General features: G+C 37.6%; 2 protein-coding genes across 6 annotated transcripts in view; one reads left to right on the top strand and one right to left on the bottom strand.

Annotated features, from left to right (window-relative positions):
• The window catches only part of ARHGAP6 (Rho GTPase activating protein 6), a 496,950-nt gene that overhangs the window by 120,927 nt on the left and 351,510 nt on the right, over positions 1 to 24,513 (bottom strand). The window lies entirely within an intron of this gene.
• Positions 11,366 to 15,564, top strand: AMELX (amelogenin X-linked). Its single transcript, XM_053580260.1, has 5 exons — positions 11,366 to 11,419; positions 13,341 to 13,388; positions 14,667 to 14,708; positions 14,800 to 14,844; positions 15,097 to 15,564. The coding sequence occupies exons 1-5, from the start codon at positions 11,366 to 11,368 to the stop codon at positions 15,562 to 15,564; spliced, it is 657 nt and encodes a 218-aa protein (XP_053436235.1).

The raw sequence follows: 24,513 nt of genomic DNA on the forward strand, positions 1-24,513 counted from the left end.
TTTTTATAGACCTTTCATTAAATAGTTATTATTTCTTACTAAACAAGAACTTACACTGTACAACAGTTTTGAATAGCTCTGTGTTTCCCTGGAGAATATTCTCTGGCAACAGTTTTTGAATGCATCTATGTATTTTATAGGAAAGACATTAACTATGTTTATTAAAAAAAAAACATCTATTTACTCTTGTTCTGTGGCCCTGACATATGTCCCAGAGGTCTTCCCACTGTTCTGGTTCTCACTGGGATGTGAAGACAGCCAAGTTTTCTGATCACTTTGTGCTTCCACTTCCCCCATTCTTGAAACAAATCTCAGCTCCTGATGAGCTTGCTTGTAGAAATTGAAGCAAGTGAGGATGGTGACACCACATGCACAGTGATCTGTCACTGCTGATTGTGTACAACTTGAATTCCTTGCCCCCATTTTTAGGATCTTTCTTTGTACCAGGCATCTATATTGCCATTTTTCTACTTGTAACTTCTGCCCAGCTGCTCTCCTTCCATACACCAAGCTTATTCTGTCCTTTCCCATTTCTGTTCCTTCCAGTGACTCAGCCCTGTTATGAACTGGGCTCTACATCTATCCAAATCTGTCACATCCTTAAAGTTCAAACATCATTCCATCTTTTCCCAAAGCCTCTGGCTCACCATGAACAATAGCAACTATTTCAGGGGGGTAATTCTACATTTTAATTGCTCAGAGCATGGAAGCATTACCAGATGTCATTTCTCAGACGTCATCTCCTACTACACCCTCCATTACATGCCACCAAATCAACACATTAGTTTCCTGCAGCTTGCCAACACAGCAGGCCAATTCCAGTTGGTGCCTTTATACTGGTCCTAGAGATGCTCAGGTGAACACCTCACCTTTGTCAAGGGTTTGTTTAAAACTGATTATTCTACTGAAATCTGCAACTCAGCACTTCCAATCCATCATAGCCACCCTATTTTTCCTTTTCTCTAGTCCTTTTCTCCTTCTAACTTACTTATTTAATATATGTATGTATCTATTGTTCATAGTTGAGATTATGGGCAGGAGTCTTTGTGTGCTTTAATCACGGACGTAGTCTGTGAACCTAGAACATACCTGGCATATGAAAGGTGACCAATAAATATTTAAACATGTAAATGCTTAGAACTCTGGCTGGCACATTATAAATTTTAACTTCATCATCACTGTCATCATCATGATCATCATCATCAACGTTATGGTACTCTTGTACTATTATTCTGCATCATTACACCATGCTTAGCCTTTTATGTGTCTATATTTTACGTGTCTTTATAATATATAAAGGTTGCATGCTTCTTGAGGGCCAAGACATGCCATATATATTTTTGATGTATCTTTTTTTGAAAAAAATCAAGAAATGATCCATATACCACAAGATTCAACAATTCATTTTTAATATTTTTAAATTTCAGAATATTATAGGGGTGCACACATTTTGGTTACATAATTCACTTTTGTACATTTTAAGTCAAACTTACAAGTATGCCCACCAGAGCATAGGCGTTGTACCAGTTAGTTATAAAATAACCCAATCCCTTTCCCCTTTCCCACCTATTTGGTTCTTGTTGAGTTTTGCTTCCATATGTATACTTAGGTGTTGATCAACTATTTCTAATTTAGTATTGAGTACCTATGGTGTTTTTCCATTGCCGTGATACTTCACTTAGAAGAATGGTCTCCAGTTCCATCCAGGTTGTCATAAAAGATACTAGATCTTGCCGGACGTGTTTGCTCACGCCTGTCATCCTAGCACTCTGGGAGGCCGAGGTGGGTGGATTGCTTGAGCTCATGAGTTCGAGACCAGCCTAAGCAAGAGCAAGACCCCCACCTCAACAAATAGCCAGGCACTGTGGTGGGCACCAGTATTCCCAGATACTTGGGAGGCTGAGGCAAGAGAATCACTTGTGCCCGAGAATTTGAGGTTGCTGCAAGCTATGACACCATGGCACTTTACCCAGGGTGACAAAGTAAGCCTCTGTATCAGAGGGAAAAAAAAAAGGTACTATATCACCACTTTTTATGGCTGAGTAGTACTCCATGGCATACATATACCACATTTTATTAATCCACTTATAAGTGGGACTCAGGTCTCATTTATTTATTTTTGTTGTTGCTGTGATTGCTTTTGGGGTCTTTTTCATAAATACTTTCCCTAGGCCATTAGGTAAAATTTTTTCCCACATTTTCTTCTAGAATTCTTATAGTTTCATGCCTTAGGTTTAAGTCTTTTATCCATCATGAATTAATTTTTTTGAGTGTTGAGAGGTGTGGATACTGTTTCAGTCTTTTACATGTGGCTATCCAGTTTTCCCAGCACCATTCATTGAATAGGGATTATTTTTTCCAGTATATGCTTTTGTCAGTTTGTCAAAAATCAGATGGGAACATGAGGAGGGCTTCATCTCTGGCTTCTCTGTTCTTATCCATAGGTCTATGTCTCTATTTTTGTGCCTATACCATGCTTTTTTGGTTACTATAGCCTTGTCGTATAGCTTGAAGTCTAGTAAAATGATGCCTCCCACTTTGTTCTTATTATACAAGGTTGCATTGGATATATATTTTTTTCTGGTTCCATAGAAAGTATAGAAATACTCTAGATCTGCAATAAATGGCATTAGTATTTTAATGGGGGTTGCATTGAATCTGTAAATCACTATGGGTAGTATCGCCCTTTTAACAATATTGATTCTGCCTATCCATGAGCATGATATGTTTCTCTCTCTGTTTATTTGTCCCATAATTTCTTTCTTCAGTGTTTCATAGTTCCTGCTATTAAGGTCTTTCCCATGCTTAGTTAAATATATTCCTAGGTACTTTATGTTTTTTTTGTTGCTACTGTGAAACGTATTAGGTCTTTGATTTGATTCTCAGTTTGAATGTTGTTGGCATATACACAAAGCTACTGATTTGTGTACATTGATTTTTGTAACCTGAGACTTTACTGAATTTATTTACCCATTCCAGGAATCTCTTGGTTGAATATTTGGTGCTTTCTAGATATAAGACCATGTTGTCAGCAAAGAGCAGTAATTTGAAAGATTCACCACTTTAAAGTGTACAATTGAGTGGCTTTTAGTTTATTCACAAGATTGTGTAACCATCACCACTATCTAATTTCAGAACATTTCCAACACCCCCAAAAGAATAAAAAGAACTCTGCCATTAGCAGTCACTCTTCAATACTCTCTTCTACCAGCTTCTGGCAACCATGGATCTACTGTCCCTCTCTAGATTTGCCTATACTGGGCATTTCTTATAAATCAAATCCTACAATATAAGGTCTTTTATGACTGGCTTCTTTCACTTAATGAAAAATTTTCAAGGTTCATTCATGTTGTCGCAAGGATCAGTTCTTCATTTCTTTTTATGGTTGAACAATATTAGAAACTGCTAACATATGTATGTGTCCATTAAACCACAGTAGGCAAATGCAACTTTGGAATATTTTGCCCAATAAACAGAAATTAAAGTGCTTGTTTTTATAGTATTGTGTTACTTCTGTTAACACAGATGTACTATTTTCACTCTTGACAGTTACCGGTTAATTATAACCCAAACAAAACACTATCCATACGCATATAATTTTTCTTACTGAAAGTTGCTCCACCAGATATTTAGCAAATGTGTGTAGACTTTTCAAATTACAAGCTGCATGAATTCTTTCTGTGCATGCTTATATCATTAAAATATTTTCTACTTGTGATCTAAAAGGGCTCTCCCAGACAAAAACAAAAAATCGTGTTTTGCTTTTGTCTTGGATTTATGTCCAATGTTTTTCCCCCCAAGCATAAACATTAAATAAACCTAGGGCCTATGGAAGATCTAACGTTAGCACTTATTCATCACTCATCATTCTTAATGAATATGAATGAGAAATATTATACCCCAAACTTTGTATTTCTCCTGCTTTTGTTGAATTCACAGATTATTTAAAAGAAATAAAATCTTGGCTACTCAGAGATGTTCAGGAAGCAGTCTCTTAGATAACTACTGTTAGTGTTTTGGTGAATATCTCCCTGAAGGGATAGAAGGAGGAGGGAAGGGGGAAGGAAGAGAAAAGGATTTTAGAAAAAAGGGAGACTTTAAAAATCTATTTTTTTTTTTTTTTTACTCAACAATGTATCACAAACATCTTTCTATGTTGGCAAGTGCAGAGTGACATCTTCATCTTGAATGTCATCTATTTATGCCATAATTAACTTGACCAGCCCTGTATTGGTAGATGTTTTAAATATTAGTTCATAAACATTTCTATTTTCTATGTCCTTGGAAACAGCACGCACTGGTTGGAATTTCACTGTTCTCTGATGACTCAGTGTGAGCACATCCGTTAATGCACAATCCCTGCAGAAGCAGAAAGTCTAGGGCTCCAGGCTGAAAGACTGAAGTGGTCCTATACGCAACGCAGTTAATATGCCTCTTTCTGATTCTGCCAAAGAACCACTAACATACTCTTGATGGCCTACTTGATGCCTTTATGTGTCACTACTCACCCTCTCCTTTCTCATCACCCCTTTCTGTTCACAAACACAGACATGGGTACAAAGTGTATTAGGCTCCTGAACATAAGAAGGACAATTAGTTCCAATGCCCACGCCTACTCCCAGCATTATCTGCCCCCACTCAGAATGGAGAATTCTTCTAGAGCCTGTGAACATCTTGAGAACTGTACCACTATCCTATTACTTCTTGTACTCCAAAGCTAATGATCATGTTAGGCATGTACTTATGCCTATGCTTAATGATGGCTGCTGAAGTGAGACAATTCTGGCTTTTGAGGAATATATTCAGGGGCTGGTGACTATATGGCCACCCCCCTTTACTGCATAGTTATTCTCTTTCCTGTTACTTCATTAGTAAGTTTCTTGTCTTCTTTTAAGGACACTTGTGGCTTGCTGAGCCTGTCCCCACCTGAAATTACCCTCTCAATGCATTTCCTTCTTCTTCCATGTGCCTTTCTTCTTCCTGGTCCCTTGTTTCTATTACTACTTTTCGGTCCCAAGTCTATCCATTTATTAAATGTTGTTAGCCAATAGAAGATCCCTCTTTTTTCACAGCTTCAAACCATCACCTATAAGATGTAGTTTATCTCAATGTGTTCTGAAAGAGGTGCTGATTGTTTGTAATCAGTAAAATCATATTGGATGTAAGTGAAAGAGCTTTTATTGTGTTCTTTTCAAATTAACTCCTAGGGCTGAAATGATTCTAGAAGCCTAAAAAGCTGACAAGAACGATAACAAAAACTTTATTATATTAAGCAAATTAACTCAGTCCTGAATTTAAAAAAATAGAATTTATCCATCATGGTATATTTGCTTGGAGTATATTATAATTTTAACTATGATATCAGAGTCAAATGTAATAAGGATGTTAGGATAATAGATTCTAATACTTTTACAGCATGTCCCTTTTTAAGTACTTATCAGACATCAAAAGTCCATAGAAGTGACAGGGTATGGTGGCTCACACCTGTAATTCTAGTACTCTGGGAAGTTGAGGTGGGTGGATTGCCTGAGCTCAGGAGTTTGAGACCAGTCTGAGCAAGAGCGAGACCCCACCTCTACCAAAAATAGAAAAACTAGCCAGGCACTGTGGTGGGCACCTGTACTCCCAGCTACTCGGGCAGCTACTCAGGAGGCTGAGGCAAAAGGGTCACTTGAGCCCAAGAGTTTGAAGTTGCTGTGAGCTATAACAACACAGCACCCTACCCAGGGCACAGAGTGAGACTCTGTCTCAAAAAAAAGTTCCTATTAAAAGTTGAGAGAAATACTGAGTTATACACTTTACCCATTCAAAAGGGCCATCTGAATCACTGTGGATTTCTTCGAGAATCCACATTGACGAAGGACATTTTCTGTATTTTCACAATGTCATAGGTACTTCTCTACATTTTAATCAATTAATCCACACATTTATGTAGTACCCACTTTGTCTAAGAGATTTTTTTTCAAATACCCAAAGGCTCCCAAGGAAGTGTAGGCACAATACCTCATTCCCAAGAGTCGCAATGTATGCAATGTTTATTGAAAGCAATTAGTGGTGGCTTGCCTAATTTCTGAAGAGGGCACAACTCCAACTTCACCCCTGGGGTGGGGGAACTATCCTAGAGGATGATGTTTTCTTACAGGTAAATGTCTACAGAAGAAATAGTTATTTTTTATTGAGTTATTTTTTAATAAATGTTTGTTTTACAATAACTGTAGTTCTAAAACCAAAATACAAAGATAGTACAAAAAGTTCCCACATACTCCAGCACCCAGTTTCACCAACTAATTTTTTTTTCGAAATACTAAGGGAATACAAATATTTTAGGTTACATGAATCACTTTTATAATGCTTGAGTAGGCGGTGCCTGTGGCACAGTAGGTAGGGCCCTGGCCTGATATACCAAGGGTGGCAGGTTCGAACCCAGCCCTGGCCACACTGCAACAAAAAAATAGCTGGGCGTTGTGGCGGGTGCCTGTAGTCCCAGCTACTCAGGAGGCTGAGGCAAGAGAATCACTTAAGCCCAGGAGTTGGAGGTTGCTGTGAGCTGTGACACTATGGCACTCTACCGAGGGTGATAAAGTGAGACTCTGTCTCAAAAAAAAAAAAAAAATATATATATATATATATATATATAATGCTTGAGTCTCTCAGCTATAGGAGAGCCTATCACCCAAATAGTGTTCACAGTACCCATTAGGTAGATTTTTTCCTCTCCCCTTCTCCCCCTGCCCCTAGTTGATTCCCACTGAGCTTTACTTTCCTCTGTGCATGTATGTGCTCATTGGTTAGCTCCAATTTAATAGCAAGTACTTGTGGTGTTTCTTTATCCATTCTTGAGATACTTCACTTAGGAGAATGGTCTCCAGGTCCATTTGGATTTTTGCAAAAGGTATTACATCATATTTTGCTGATGAAATGTTTAAAAGCTGGTAAGAAGAATAACCACTCTAAAAATTATTACAGAATGTTAGACAATCTTGGTCATGAGTTTTTAAAACCTCAGAAAATTGAGCTCCTATAGAGCTCATAATGCCTGAGTTATCCAAAGATCACCCTCAGACTTCAAACACTGCTGAAAGCCAGGAAGTAAACCAAGGGAGGGTAACCCCAAATTAAAGCAGAATACCCTCCCAACCATCAAAAACCAATGCCACAAAGCCAAAATTCCTTTCCATTTCACACAGGTGAGGCCCCCAGGCCAGCCCCATTTGGAGCATTCCTTTATTTGCGGTTTACATGTACGTCTAACAAGTTTGGGCATATGGTTTTCCAGCACACCGTATATTAGAAGCAGCAAATTAGAAAGGGAGAAGTTGTTGGCATAAGCATCGTGGGAAGAGCAAAATGTGATGAGCTGTGATTCAAGAAAAAGAATACCTAGTATAAGACATGGGCAAAATTACTCAATTATAATTCATAAGGGCATTTATTCACTCATAATTTTGGAGAAAAGCTTTTAGAAACAGTAAGAAATACACATATGTATTTGTCCCTTACCATAACAAGAATAGTCTCAGGTATTCAATAGGTATTCAATATATATACAGCATTTGGAATGAATGTGTAAGTGAATAGACACATTATGGGGCCATATTGTCACACTTTTCCTAGATGAAAATTGTCCTATTGTCATAGATGAAAATATTTTGTACTTAGGATTCATTTTTAATATAGTGATTTTAAAAACAGAGGAGAAAATACTTGACCTTAAAGAGAAAGAGAAACAAGAACACAATTACTCTGGAAATGTTATAGACGTCATATAAACAAAATAAGTAGCCAATCTAATAAATTCTGTTTTCCTTTTTATAAAGTCAACTTACTCACAAATGAAATCATTGCTTATGTTATCTATTGAATCTTAACATTCAGTAATTTTTAAGCTGTATAAGTGGGACCTAAGTATTATAGAGTAAGAGATTTCAAACAGAAAGATCCAGATTTTAATATCCTATAATACAGGATATAGACTGGGGGGAAAGAAATAGAAAGAATTACATCCTTTCTATGGAATTGGCCACCAAAACCAGTTCATCTGTCCATCACAAATTAGCAGTAACTCGCTCTCCAGTGAGCCACATGAGGAAGCATCCTAGTGATCGCTGAGGCCAATCACCCTCTCTCTCATTCTTAAAAAGTGAGACAAAGTAATGAGATCAATATTTTAAAACTATAAACCATTAGTAATTCATCAATGTCTTCACTGGTAGTGATTACCCACCATTTGGTAGAAAAAGTATGTCCTGAATACTTTTAGGCACTCCAACATATGTAATTAAATGAAATGGGGAAAAAGATTAAAGGACAATGTAATATGATCTACATTTTCCTTCCTCTTCCTCTGCTCCCTAACTACCTTGCGGTACACTCCCTGCCAATTCTCCTAAGATGCATTTTGCAATTTCCCTCAAAGGGAATCCTTCTTGTCTCTGATAGAAAATTCACCAGTAATCATATTCACAAATAAATACAAACCTTGTGCACATCTGGCTGTAAGAAACATATTCCATGTTTGATTTCATGCATACATTTTGCCTATTATAGCTTTTCACTTTCTTCTTCACAATTTTTCTTGCCCCAATTGGAAAGTCTATGTTTTTTTCATCAAAGTTATTCATCCCTACTAATTCATCCTCAAAGATCACCTTGGAATCTTATTTATTAACATTATTTGAACATTTAACGTGTGCCAGTTGATAGGATTGGGGAGGGCAGTAAATAGCTTTCCATTTCCCCAGAGATGTCTTTTATTTAGTTTTTCACATTAATCTCCTTAGATAGGTTCTACTATTATTGCCATTTTACAGATGAAGAAACTGAGGTTAAGACAGGCTAAATAACTAGTCAATGCTCATTCAACCCATGGTGAAGGGTTGAGTCTTAAGTTCTAGCTGTTAAAAATGTATTACATTTTCTTGCGTGGATATTTTCTCCTTGAATTTAATTCAGCCAATGTGAAATATCTACATAAAAATGTACATAAAAACGATATATACAAACTTTATTATTTATGAATTCAAGAACATCCAGCTATAACATCAACTGTATCTGGGTATATATTCAGTATTTTCTTTATTGATCTAATAAAATTGATGGGCAACTCCTCAGTTCCTGTCACTAGCTACAAATTTGCTTTTTAATCCGTCAGATTACAGAATAAGAGGAAAAAAAAAAAACCCATGTGTTCTACCAAGGTAAAAGGGTAAAATATATATGAATTTCATAGCTAGATCAGAGGTCCCCTTAGAAAGTGAATGGCTTTGGTTGTTGTTTAGGCAAAGAGGCTTCTGAGAACACGGGAACCATGCAACTCAAGAGAAAGTTAAGAAGCTCTGAAAAAGAAAGAAAAGATTTGCGTTTACCTATGTGAAAAAGTGGGATTGAGCCAGAATGATGTGGGCAAAGAAGGGCCACCATACTGAAAGTTGCTCTGTGGGATAGGGGAGCCAGGACAATATCCCCTGTGACATGTGTTTGTAAGGAACAAAATAGACTTGTAAGTGTGCTGTCTGCTATGTGCTGTCAGATCGTTAGTAAAAGTTTTGCTATTGTGACAACTCTAAGTTCATGGTGACATGGATGACAATTGGGTTTCGGGATGGGGCCAGGAAGAAAAGACTTTGCCTTCCTTTTTCAGTGGACACTAGAGAGGTGATAAAAGGGCAGCCACAGGGAGCAGAGAGAATAACTTTAATGGAAACAGAAAATAGGTCTGTGGCAATCCTGAAATTATAATCCCTCAGAGACATACCATGGAGAGTTTTGGGTTTTTATCAGAATGGGGGTTTCAATCAATTTATCTAAGAGGGCTAAAAAATCCCAGAGGACATGGTGATCACACTATAGAAATTCAACCATCTAGCTTGTTTTTGTAAAGAACAGTGTTGTTTGCTAGAACCAAGGAATAGACAATGGCATAGCAGCTTCTTAAAAATAAATTTGAATATACAAGCATGTGCAGTCATCTAATTTGCTGACTTCGAAATTGTCTGATGAAACTTTTTGCCCGTTAAACCTGTCATTGTACATAATGAAAGATTCTATATGCACTAATCACAACATACAGACTTTTTGTCTGATCACAGCTTCTAAAAATTCATGATACAGGAATTTTTTAGGTATACTCAACACATTTTTTCTTCAGAAACTTGATTGGTTGTTCTAGATGCCATGAATGATATAAATTGAGCTCATAGTTGGAAGAAATCTAAAGGATCAAGCATCCCTGGTTTCAGACAGAAACGTACTCTGAATACATTCAAAGGTATGTGGATTTTATTCATATTTTGCTTTTTCTTGTGCTTATTTCTTTCTCTGCAATTCATGTCTAAAGGATGTATTCCATATTTCCAATACTTTATTCCATCAATAGTTATTTCTTCAGTTGGCTCATAATTAGACTCTTTACTTGGCAAAATGGTTTTCTTCATTAACCCAACTTTTTAAATGATCGGATTTCAGACATAGGAAACTTCAGTGTACTTTTCATAGGCAGCGTTATTACATGTGTTCGGCACTTTCCTATACACAATTTAAGGTCTTTTACCTGATAGTTTTCCAAGTTAGTTAATAACTTGAGTTACAGGATGACCTATTTTGCTTCATGTACCAAGGGTCTTATTTGTAGAATAATTACAATGCATCAAACAAAAGGAAGATGCCATTGACTGAAGATAGAAACATTTAGGTAGAAATCATTCAAACTTCATTGAAGAATCTCAGAATATTAGTACCGTCTTCTCCTGTTGGTTCAACCAGATATTTGCTCTACATCTGCACTTCAGAGATGTTAGTAGAGGGTCTCGCCTGAAGTTCTATAGATCAGAATATCTGGAACTAAACCCCATTCCCTCCTTAAATTATTTTGGCAAATTACTTAATATTGTTTCTCAAAAGATGGATGTTTGTTTTCAGCAGTAAATATTTCTTCACTTCCTTGTTCTAAAAGTATAAAATACTGGGCATTTTTATGATACCTCCAACTTTTGGAGCCAACTCTATTCTTTTAATTATTAATTTTGATTATAAATACCATTTAGCTTCTCTGATTACAGGCCAAATAAGTACAGGAAAATGGCATGTGAAATCATGTAGCGATAGATCACTCATGTTCCTGTAACTTGTTCAGTGCTTGGCCTAAATTAAATGCATCTTTATCACTATTGTGACCCCAGAAACAATGAAATTAGCTGAGAACTGGAAATCAAAAATCAATGACGGCACTTCACAAAGAATGGCCCTGTCCTTTTTACTAGCAACAACCTAATGTGGATTATGTGTATTTTATGAATCACCAATTATGCCCATGTTTGAGAAGAGATAAGAAATGTGGATTTGACTTACATTTCAGAATCACCAAGACATGGGGACCTGGATTTTGTTTGCCTGCCTCCTGGGAGCAGCTTTTGCCATGCCCGTGAGTAAAACACCCCTTGCAAAAGTCAGTATTAAATTTCATAAGCTTAGAAATAAAAATCTGCTCCACAGTTGGTAAACTTCAGGATTTAAAACAGTACAGTATCAGATGTCCTCAAACATCTCTGTGTTGAAGAAACACTTGAGGAGATTGTTTAAAAGGTAGATTCTCAAAAGCCTCCACCAAAGATTCTGATTTGGCACAGCTGAAGCAAGGCCCAGGCCTCTGCATTTTCACAAGTACCCCAGAAAGTTCTCATTGAAACCATTAGCTTGTAAATATCACTGCCCATCTCTAGATGGAGGAAGTTTTCAGAAGGGCCCTTTCAAAGTCCTCCAGAGAAAGTGCGTAATCAGCCTTAGGCAAATACCTATATTACAAAACTATAAGTTTTCTCTAAAACCCAGTTCCTCACAAGTTTCCAAATCTCTTCCAGCTCTCCACATACCACTGCTGTTACCCTTTAAGGTGTAAGATTTCTGAACCATACCCTTATTTTTAGAGGCCCCACCCCTTTGGGTATATCTACTAGGTATTTGGCTTCCTTGTGGTTGCCAGGACTTTACCACTCCCAACACTTACTGATATATTTAAAATTCAAATGTCAGGGATGAGGATGTCAGATCCATTCTCTCCAGACATAGGGACATAAGGGCAGAGAGCCTAGATCACATGCAGGCCAACTAGCCTCCATCTGCTTGTTGGTGTCATAAAAAGCCGTTGATACAACCAGAAGCCAGAAAGTTGGCACACCTGACTCCTCTCTTCCTCTCTCACCCACAAGATCAAGATTCTGTGCTCTGCCTACCTGAAATCCTGTACTCTGTGTATTGTGGCCATTCCTAGTCCATTGAGGGGCCTTTGCATTTTTCCCACTCCTGAGTCCAGCAATCACCACCACCCCCATTGCCCTATAGTATCTATCAAGACAGTAGGAAAGGCAGTTACCAGACTAAAATAATTCATATTCAGATGGGAGTGAGTGGCCACTATTAAGGAATACAAGATTATAATAGAGCTGATCCCTAATGAGGCCAACATCTGAGGAAGATTTTATGCATGCCTCTCTTTCTTCTCCCCCTCCTGAACCCCAGGGCCAAACAGAATTCCACCATGCAGGCCCGAGTCCCTTGGTCCTCACTTTTAAAAGGACAGATAGTTCTGGTTTAGAACATTATTCAGGTTGCTTTTTATTTTGAACTTTTAAATTTTTCTGTTGTAAAATCATTGACAGAGAATAAAAAGGATTGGCCTAAACTCCATAAATCAACTCTGTCATGTTCTATAGGATTTATAATGTTTCCACTTTGCTGCACCCATCTTCTTCTTGAAGTCATCAATAATTTCCACCTTGCGGTTTCTTTTGTTGCTGTTGAGCATTGTTTACTTTGCCGGCCAATTATGAGGAATCCCTTTGATACCATACTTAAGCAAGGGAATGTTTGTGAGATAATTCTCTTTTTGTCAGTTTTCTTAACTGTGTAAGAGAAACATGCCTCTCTCCCCAACATGGAGTGAGTTTGAGTTTTATTAAGTAAACTGGTGGGTGGGACAGGGTAAGAGTCATTGACAACACTGGGGGAGGAGTTGTCTGAAAACCACTGGAGGATGAATGTATGCTGGTTTCTGCTTCCGGGTTTCCTACCATAAGACTGTAAGACCCCAGGGACAGTCAGTTAGCTGTTCTGGACCTCTTTCAAATAAGAGAGCTCCTCTCCTGCCCAGCATACAGGTTCAAACTACAATGTAGACCTCAGATATATTCTGCACTATAGAGATTTTTAAAAGTCATTTCAGTCTCCCTTAATGTGAACAATTGCATATTGACTTGATTTCTTCCTCTCTCTTCCTTTCTCTCTCCCTCTCCTTCACTCTCACCCCTTCCTTCTTTTTCTATTCTCCTTCCCCATTTCTATAAAAGCTACCACCTCATCCTGGGCACCCTGGTTATATCAACTTCAGCTATGAGGTAATTTTTCTCTTTACTAATTTTCAGCATTGTTTGAGTTAGCAATGCCCTGGGGCTGTGTACAGAACAGTGTGTTGATTCTTCATTCAATATATTTCTCAAATAACCCCAATTTTACAGTTCCTACCACCAGCTTCCTAGCTTAAAGCCTGACGGATGGCCTCAACCCTGCATTGTTCCAGCATCCTTCTACCTGGCCACTCTCAGCCTCTCCTCCTAAACATGACTATAATGTTATCTGTTATGAACAACCACTTAGGGAGGCTCCAGACTAGGGCAGAAAGAGAATTCTGGCTGAACAACCTTGCTCTGTCGCAGCCAGTAGAATGTGGGGATTAGGTAAGATGTTATTTAAGGGTTTTTCCAGCTCAAAAACTCCTGATTCTAAGACATTCACACTTGATGTTGTCCCTCACATGGCTTCTCTGAAAGATGAGAGTGGCTCAGTGCCACATGAGGGGCTCTGCAGAGGAATGGAAAACATCAGAGTTCCCAATATCAGGTTTGAGGTTCTCCTCAATTTCTTACTAACTACAGGACCTTGGGAAAATCATTTTCTCCCTCCAGAACTTCGGCTCCCTCATTTAGAGAAGAAAAATATGTATGATAAGCATAGCATATTTCAAAATATTGCTGGGAAAGTAGTACAGTTATTGTATATGAAAAGTATTTTGTCAAGTATAACTTAAGCAAGGTTAATCATTATGTCATATGGATTAAAGGCTGTATTACTGTATGAAGGAGCCCCAAACCTAAGGTTAACCAAGTATATGCTGTTTAGAAAGGAATGAAATTCTTATTTCTCTCACGGGTTCAGATAATAATCTGTGAGTCTGTTTACTTATACAAGCTGAAGGAAAATGTTAGTAAGAATTTGAGGCAAGATTCTCTGTTAAACCTTAAAAGGTTGAGATATTTGACCAGTAAATCTGTGTTTGTAGAATGAGGGACGGTGTTTCCATTTCCTTTTTCCTCCATTGTGACATCAAATAAAAAAGAACAAAATTCATATTATGTTGCATTACTATGCCATAATTTTTGTTTGTCTTGCTCTTGTGATGACGAGCAGGAGCTATAGAATTAGGCAGAATTACTAATTTTACAAACTCAGTTAATGAACCTCTTTAAGTCTCCATGACCTTATCTACAAAAGTGAGGGCGACAATACCTGCCTCTGAGCATGGGAGAAAACATGAAAAATGTGTGTAATGGATGTAACACAGTGCCTGACACATAGGAAGCACCCAACAAATGTTTACCTTCTTCTTTCTTTTGTAGAACTCATATTCTCAGGCTATCAATATTGACAGGACTGCATTAGTGAGTCAATATTTCATACTGCATTAGTGAGTTTCTATATTGGAATGAAGTAAATTAAATCAAATGTATTCTCATGTCTCTTTCTCTTAAGGTGCTTACCCCTGTGAAGTGGTACCAGAGCATGCTAAGGCCACCGGTAGGTAGAGATTTTGTTCTTTATTCCCTTAAAATATTAGGCATGCATTTGAATTCCCATATTAAGTGAAATGTGTCTATTCCACATACAGACACTAATGGGATATTTAGTTGTAAAGGTCATATGTGTGTACACCGTTAGAAATTCTTGCAGAAGAAGAAATGAATAAAAATATTCCTATGGCCATAATGGCAAAGCAAAACTGCTGCTTGTCCAGTTGGAAGTGACCTGAGCCTCTCTGTTTCTCACCAGTACCCTTCCTATGGTTACGAGCCCATGGGTGGATGGCTGCACCACCAAATCATCCCCGTGCTGTCCCAACAGCACCCCCAGACTCACACCCTGCAGCCTCATCACCACATCCCAGTGGTGCCAGCTCAGCAACCCGTGGTCCCCCAGCAACCAATGATGCCCGTTCCTGGCCAACACTCCATGACTCCAACCCAACACCACCAGCCAAACCTCCCTCCGCCCGCCCAGCAGCCCTTCCAGCCCCAGCCCGTTCAGCCGCAGCCTCACCAGCCCATGCAGCCCATCCAGCCCATGCAGCCCATCCAGCCCCAGCCACCTGTGCACCCCATGCAGCCCCTGCCGCCACAGCCACCTCTGCCTCCGCTGTTCCCCATGCAGCCCCTGCCGCCCATGCTTCCTGATCTGCCACTGGAAGCTTGGCCAGCAACAGACAAGACCAAGCGGGAAGAAGTGGTGAGTATGCCTTGAAGCCACTACAACACAAATGCTGAACAAACAGGGCAGCAAAAGTAGCCCCAGAGCTCTCAGGTCTCAGACAACCCAGCGTCTATGATTATATTAGTCCAAGCATGTGTTGTACCCTTATATTATAAGCAAATTTATTTACATGGGTTGGTAATTAAGGCCAAGTTTTCATGATGGTTTAAAATCTCCCACTATTGATTTTCTACCAGAATATATAAATAAAACCCGTTAATTTTAAGGGGAACAGTACAAGGGAATATCAGTTCTCCCATTATTTAAAAGGTTTGATTAGCAAGCATAAGCTAGAATTGCACCAAAGATCAAAAAGGAGGGAGGAAGTTTTGAGAGTGAAGGGGTGCAAATAATTGAACAAGCTACAAAAGGTAGATGGGGAATCTCATTTAAAGACCTAAAGCAACTAAATCAGATTACCTGTCTCCAGTGCCTTCCCATCTAACTTGAAGGAGGCTAAACTAAGCAGGCTGTTAGATTCCTTTTCAGTGCTGGAATTCTATAGATTAACCTTTTAGCAAGAAGTTGCCACAATGTAGCATTAAATCTTTTCCCATTGCCAGAAGCTCTTATAAATGAATGGAAGTAGTCAACAAAATGACCCTTAACCATATCCATAAACCCTCACTTTTGTGTATGTGAGATTATGTGATTCTAATTTGTAAATGCTATTGATGATTTGCTACTGAAAACAGAAAGAGGTGAGGTGGAAATGACCTGGATGGGGAGCCAGGACACCTGGGTTCTAGATTTGGTTTTGACACCAAAGAGGAGGGAGTATTGTACAGGTCACATGAAATTTATGGATGTTCTCTTTTCTTTAAATTGGGGGAAAGCAACTAAATCAGATAAATTTTAATCCTCTGCCCATGTATAAATATCATAGTTTCTGCATTTGAAAAATCATAATGTGTCGTATATAGCTTTAAAATTGTGAGCACATTTATGGAGAATATTGAGCAGAATTCTTGAAAATTGATTGACGCCCACATAATCTGGTGCCCATCACTGATTATTATAAGGTACATGTTCTCTCTTTGTATAGAAAATGCATTTATTTATCTCTTCTTTAATAATCAATACATGGGGGCGGCGCCTGTGGCTCAAGGAGTAGGGCACCGGCCCCATATACCGGAGGTGGGGTTTCAAGCCCGGCCCTGTCCAAAATCTACAACAAGAACAACAAAAATCAATACATGGACTTTATAATGTGCTCACATTTTGCCAAAGCAATTTATGGAAGATGACTCTGGGAAAGTAGTTGAAGTCTTTAAAAGTCAGTTTCCTTTGGTGTAAAACTAGTGTAGAAATGTCAATAGTTTTTTAAGAGTGTTTTTATTGAAAATAAAGTAATGAGCTTGAACCCTGGTATGCAGGAAGTACTCAATAAAAGGTGGCAATTGCTATCTTATTATTAAATAATAGGCTTTAAGTGTCCTGAAGGTAGGAGACTCCATCATGGACACCTAATATCTAATGACAATGACATAACAAATAAACATTGAAAGTTATGGAGTTCAACTTAAATGGCTAGACATTGTTTTGACAACTGAAGCCATACATGTTGTAAATGGTACCCACTAGGGATGTTTATAAATTACTTTAATTGTTCCTTTTGCTATTTCTTTCAGGATTAAAAGATCACAATAAGACAGGGGAAGTGAAATAGACTCTTCAACTGCTTTCAGGAATGACACGAGAACACGATTTATGCTTACAATGACTTTACTTACCAAATTTTGTAACTAAAAATAAGCCCCATTAGCAGACAATAAAATGTTTTAAAAATCATTCCTGTCTTTGTGTTGAATTAAACTTAAATTTTCCTATCATTTGAGACAATATATTATAAATGAGTATTCTCGAGTAAGGCAGGAAATACTTATTTACAGCTAGAGATTGATCATTTAGTAGGTAAATAAAGACTGCATTTCTTTTTAGAGAAAATTTAATTTATGTTACCTCAAATCTTTTTAAAAAGTGGAAATTTGGGTGGCGCCTGTGGCTCAAGGAGTAGGGCGCCGGTCCCATATGCCGGAGGTGGCGGGTTCAAACCCAGCCCCGGCCAAAAACCAAAAAAAAAAAAAAAAAAAAAAGTGGAAATTTATACCTCAGTTACAGTAATTGATAAAGTGAAAACTTAAGAACATGTACAGTCACAGAACCTGAACAAAATGAAGGGAAGTTTTCTTGTTTTTTTGGGGGGAAGTTTTTTTTTTAAAATATTTTAATAACATGTAACTTGCCCAAGACGGTACAAAAATGGCAGACTCCTGAAAGCCCAAGTTGGGGGAACCACCTGCTTAGTGCTGGGGGAGGGGGTGTTGGAGTGTTGGGGCTGAGTGAGCCATGATTGGTGAGAAAGTATTAACACATCAGGGCTCCTAAAGAAGCAACTTCAAAAGCTCTAGCTCCAGAATGGGAAAGGGAACCCCCATTCTAGGTACTAAGGAAGGGGGTTGGCCTGGGAGGCTAGCACGGGCCGCTCCACAGAAGTCAGCCGGTTTCCCAGCTCTCAAGCACAGAGAAACAAACAGCACAGCTGAAAAGCAGTCACAGTACCCTGGCCTCTTAAACAATGGTGTTCTCAAAAACATTTTTATTTTGAAATAATTATAGATTCACAGGATAAGTTTATATGAAAAATTCTTTACATTAAAAAAGATAGACTCTTAAAAATATTTATATCACAAAACAAATGTGGACTTGGAACAGTGGTTTTGTACTTCATAGCACATAAATAATCAAAATCTGATCTTTTAATCTCATTCTACAGAAAAAGATTTTTAAATGAAATTATGTGATATAGATAATAATGTACTGAATTTAAAATTATTGAAGTCAGCTTTTCCAAGAAAAATTTATTAATGGAGCTTCTTATGGGGAATTGCAGTGGTCTTAGATAGAAGTCCTTTCTTTCAGTTCAAAATATTTAAGATGATAAGTTGTACTGCATAATCTTCAAAATGCTAACAGATGCATAAAACGAATTCAAAACAAATTTTCTTTCCCACTTACATTTATATTTGAATCCTTTTTTCTTCCTACACCCACACAGAATTGTAAACAGCCTTTGCAAAGTTTATATTACACAGCATCCACAGTAACTTTATTCCAGTACCTTTATGATTAAGGCCTCTCAATCATTTTCTGGAATGAATAAACACAACTTTCCTGGGAGGGCACTGATATTCAAACAATTCAATTTTTGAGAATTTAGATTTAATTTTTTTAAAAGATAGGAAAGCTTTTCATCAATTGATACAGGCAAATTCTACTCAATAGAGTAAATATTAATTATCCCCTAGGGCAAGGCACTATTCCATGTGCTGGTGAGAATAGTCCCTCCTTAAAGAATCTTGAATCTACTAAAGGGATAAAATAAGTTCACAAGTAATGAATATGGCTAAAATATTAAGCTAGCGGTCCAACAGCCCCTTCCTTACTATTCCTTTCTATTGGCAAAGTGGGAATCAATTCTAGCATTCAGCCTTCCACTAGCTCAGGAAAGATGAGCCTCCTCCCTCATCCCAGGGAGAGAATGTTCATTCTTCCATGTCGACTATGGCATCAATGACCATAACTCTACTTCACTTGCCAGTGATTGGTTTAGGGATGGGTTATAGTGGAACCTGAACACTGAATGAGGTCAAGAGGAAGTCTCCTGGGAGTGCAGGAGCTTCTGGGAAAAAATATTTACCTTTAAACATATATAGAAACCATGCTAGAAAAAAAATGCTATTGGCCTTTAGATTTATTTGTTTGCACATGTTATACCTGGAGATGTGCCAGTCATCTTGTGACCAGAAGGGGCAAGTGGAAAGATGGAAAGACTCTAGGCTCTGGATGACATTATTGTGCCCCTGACTAACCAAACCTGGGACTATGTACCTCTGGATGGATGACACCTTCTGTTTCTATGCTAGTTTTCTTTTCCATTGTGGGTAATAACTGATTCTAGCTCATGACATCAACATCAGAACTCCCACCATTTATGCCATACCAGCAAACTATCTCTTCCAATGATGTTAAAAGCCTATCTGGGGGCAGTGCCTGGGGCTCAAAGGAGTAGGACGCCAGCCCCATATACTGGAGGTGGCAGGTTCAAACCCAGCCCCGGCTAAAAACTGCAAAGAAAAAAAAAAACTTATCTGGACAGAACTAAGTAGAGTTATTTGTCAATGGTTTGCCTGAACTAAATCCTCTAGAACAGTGGTCCCCAACCTTTCTGGCACCAGGCACTGATTTCATGGAAGACATTTTTTCCATTGACTTGAGGGGGAAGTAGGCAGATCTCACATGGTGATACCTATGATGGGGAGCAGGTGGCACCTGTAAATACAGATAAAGCTGCTTCGGTGAATCACCAGCTGCTCACCACTTGCTTTGTAGCCCTGTTCCTAAGTTTCATGGAAGACAATTTTTCCATGGACATGGGGGAGTTTGGGGGTATAGAGATGTTGGGGGTGGAGCTCTATAGCCTGGCTCCTAACAGGCCATAGCCCAGGATGAGGACTGCTGCTCTAGAAGATGGACACAGAAATAGATATAAATATATAGATATAGATCTAGTATATGTTGCAAAATACACACTCATTTGCCTTGATTTAATATAAGAGGATTCTCTAGTTGGGAAAATAATTGACAAAATAATTCTCTCTCATTCTCTCATTTTCTCTCTTTCTCTCTCTCTCTCAACACACACACACACACACACACTCTGACGTATAACCATCATATTTTGAATTACAGGAAAAATGTCAGAATTCTGAAGACCTATTCACTATGAACTGATATGCACTGCATAAGTTAATTTTACAAGGATCTAAAACTTATCTTTTAAATGTCCAAATGCACTTTTAGAATAATCATTTTCATGGCAGTCTTCTAAAATTGACAATGTTCTACCACATTAACAATGTCTGTTAATCCACTACAGGCATCTCCTTGATGGCCCAGAATGAAACCTGTGAACATCTATCAGAGAGGTATGTTGTCTCGGACATTCAGAGGAAATAAGATTTTTATGCCTGTTTTACATGATCTTATACTGGTCTCTCTTGTTTTGACTGTTCCTCATTGCTCTTGGCTATCACCTCCTTTTGTTAACATATATTTTCTCACATCGCTTCTCGGCCTTTTGGCTAAGATCAAGTGGATATATTTTCTCACATGTAACTCATCTTGTATACATATTTTCCCTAACAAATAAAGTGCATTGGCTTTGAGATTGTTATTCTGGAAGTTCCACAGTCACTTTGAGACTATTTTACTCCCTGATTCCCCAACTTTGGTGGATAGCTACAACTGACAAAATTATGACATAATGTGTGTGTTGGTCACAACATAGTGAAATATATAAGGTGACATAAATTGAATGAAACAGAGTATTTTTAATTCATTAAAACCAACACTTAGCTGCCCAATATTGTATGCATTTGAATTAAATATGGAAGAAAAATCACAAAATATTAACGATCAAGACTCAAAGTCCAGGCTGAAAAAATATCAATATTGATCATAAATATGCTAATAAACCTAAACTTATATCTCCAGAATACTTAAATCAGTAAAAAAGTTAAAGTAGGTTATTTACAATGCTATGTTATGTCCTTGGAATTAAGCTACAGAAACAGATGCACTCCTTAAAAGCAATTGAGTAAAGCACCTCAAGGAAATTTATCTCATCATAATCATAACCACGTCACTATTAAATTTGAGATTTGCTCCATTCCCGTCCACTGTTTGTTGGCCCAGGTTGGTTGGTTGGTGAGGGTTTCATATACGTAATTTTTTCCAGGGTAGGAATATATGCCTAGGAATTACCCTAAGACAGACACCAAAATGCATAGGAAGACATGTGCAAAGACATTTATTACAGCATTATCCGTACCAATAAGAAATTGGACCTCACTTAAGTTTTGTTATGTCCATCAGAAGGAATACTGTGAAAATTTATTAGCAGAAAAAAATGTGATGAAATAAAATTTAAGATCAAAACTATACAGCACATGTGAATGGTACACATAACTGTAACATGGAAATAATTTAAACATGTGCAGAAAAATTCAGGAAGGAAATGTAGCCATTTGTGTGAAGATCCAAGTTTTCTACAGTAAACATGAATTACTTCTGTAATCAGAAATAAATTCAATTTTTAAACAGTTTGTTCTCCTTTAGTTCTCCTTCTTCCTTCCGTTCTTTTTGATGCAAGCGTGGGTCTTAGCATGTCCCCTTCAGGTATACCTTCTAACTAGTAGAAATCAGTTCACATGTACTTGATTTTTCAGAGAAGCATTTTGACCAAAGGTGAGTGAAGGGAAAAAAAGAGAAGGACTTAGCAGAAACAAAAATGAACAGTACAAACTAACCAACAGCAAGAGATGAGCATTATAAAGTAAAAGAAGAATTAGAAACACCACAAATGAGGCAACATAGAGAAAAGAGAGTTACAGCTGCTTCTATCGAAATTCTGCTAGCGGCTGACTGGGTTCAAAGGGAAGGCAGGTCAGAGGCAAAACACAATGTTTAATCCCCAAATCCTTCAATAGTTGGGGTTTACAGTGACTTTTCATATTAAATGAGTTTTCTCTTGATTTCAATAAATCCCTGAACTATGGCTGACCTAAAACTCATGAATTATGAAATTTTACTTTTGGGCTTTTGACTAGCTATAATGTATTTTTTCTCTATGCTTGATGATATTAGGTCTGATTCATACTGAAGGGCCCAAACTCAATAAATAAAAACTGGAAATCACCAGAAAATGCTCACAGTGCACTTATTAGAAAAAAGAAAACAAAGGCAAATATAAGCTAGCAGGCTAATATGCACTGAGGATGGATGTTCAAAGTATTACCTAGAAGTAATAGTAATACTTTATCAAAGACAGTTATAGTTGCCCCACTTTTCAAATCAAAATTTAGATATGTAGAGTGACAATAGAATGGAATTTTTCAAAGCAAAGATGTATATTACCTGGTAATTACATTCTGCACTGTCCAATATGGTAGTCCTATGTGGCTATTTAAATTTAAATAAATTAAAGTTTAAGTAAAGCTTAAAATTCAGTTCTCTGATCACAGTAGACACATTTTAAGTGCTAAATAGCCACATAGGACTAGTGGTTACCTTATTGGACAGCATATATACAGAACACTTCCATCACCACTGAGAGTTTTATTAAATACCATTGCTCTATATACTACTTCCTGAGGTGGAAAAACAACTCCTATTAATTCAAAGACTTTAAACAATAGATGAAACAAAACAGATTTTCTGGTTAAAACTGAACATCTCTACTATCCACAATAAGTTATTGTTAGATGGGAATTTTCCAAGAATTGTAGAAGTTCCATTCTCTTCCTTAGGTCAAACTGTACGTACTAAAATGCCTTCCTCTCCAGTTTTCTTTTAGAACAGAAGAATCCAGAATTCAACTAAATTAATTTTTCTGCCTGTATGAGGAACTATTTTAACACCAAAGGAACGGCTATTTATTTTCACACATCTACCAGCCACATCCATGCTGGAGATACAAGGGCAGCTCTGCCCTTGACCTAGGGCTTTACTGGGAAGAAGCCAAAGTTTAAGCTGACAAAAAGATAGGAGTGAGAAAAATATTTTTTTGTCCATCCTTGAAAGTGATTTGCTACTTGTAAACATCAGAAAATATTTCTATTTTTTTTTTGTATTTTGTGGTTCAAACCAAAACTGCAACGTAAGATACATAGGAGCCCACACTCACAACCACCACACATATACACACACACGCCCACTGGGTCTACCTGTAGTAAAAGGACACATGTGGAGACACACACCATTTGAGTAACTTGAAATTTTAAATAAAACTTCTATTCCAATCATTTAGAGATTATATAGCTATGGTATTTGTTACCACAACCAAGGGACATGACACTTCTTCCAATCAAAAAAAATTTATCCAGAAAAAAGGCTAAGTTGCTCATTTTATTTGTAAGCAATGTCAAACTTACTGCCTCCTTTCTCAACTCCATCTGAAATGAAAATACAGACTTTCCCCCTAAATCTTAAGTTTTCCCCTTAGTAGTAAACAGAAGCTGAAAATACCAAGACAGACTTTAAGGCCAATACCTTAAAAACATATAAAATCGCAGACAAATGCATTAATTATGAAACAATAACTTATGAGATCCTACTATAGTGGCTTAACATGGGAATTATGAAAGAAAAATGATTGTAACCAATTTTTTACATTTCCAGAACATAGTGGCATCTAGAGTGTTCCTCAATGTTTTACTACAACAGTTACCAGCCTACGTTTCATGTGAAATTCTTCTTAGTTGGAGTTTTTACTTATTATTATTATTATTATTATTATTATTTTTGTGATCAGCTTCTAACTCCTTTTGCCCCTATTTGATCTGAAGCCTTATTAAGGGTCATCCCTGGCATTTAGATATTCAAAAAGATATACCCTGCTGGGGAGAGTCCATCCCGGCCTCATCTGAAATACCTGAGTCTTATTCATAATTGAGGAATAAGATTGGGGTAGGAGTGGAATAAGCAGTAATGAAGTTGAGGAGTGAAGAAAGCAGTGGTTATCTGGATCTCAAAACATTTTTTTCTCTATAAATCACTCTTGAGCCCTCTATCCAAAAAAAATCAAAATCAATAGATCTCCCCTGTAAATATTGCTGCTTTATAGTCACAAATAGTATTCCAGGGCCCAGAATTTTTTTATAAATTAGAATTAATAAAATTAAAATATTTCTATTCCTTAAAACAGCCATATTTTGTTTTCTTCCCCAAAGAATTTTTCATGCTTCATATCTGGCTGTGGAACGTGATGCCTCTAGGGTCAGTTAAGTGTCCACAGAAGTCCAAAGATGGCTTCCTGGTGTGGTGGTGGGGTTCAACCTCCACAAACTGTCAGGTTCACAATCAAGACCACTGCTTATC

The sequence above is a fragment of the Nycticebus coucang genome, chromosome X, assembly GCF_027406575.1.
Source record: "Nycticebus coucang isolate mNycCou1 chromosome X, mNycCou1.pri, whole genome shotgun sequence".
Taxonomy (NCBI): Eukaryota; Metazoa; Chordata; class Mammalia; order Primates; family Lorisidae; genus Nycticebus; species Nycticebus coucang.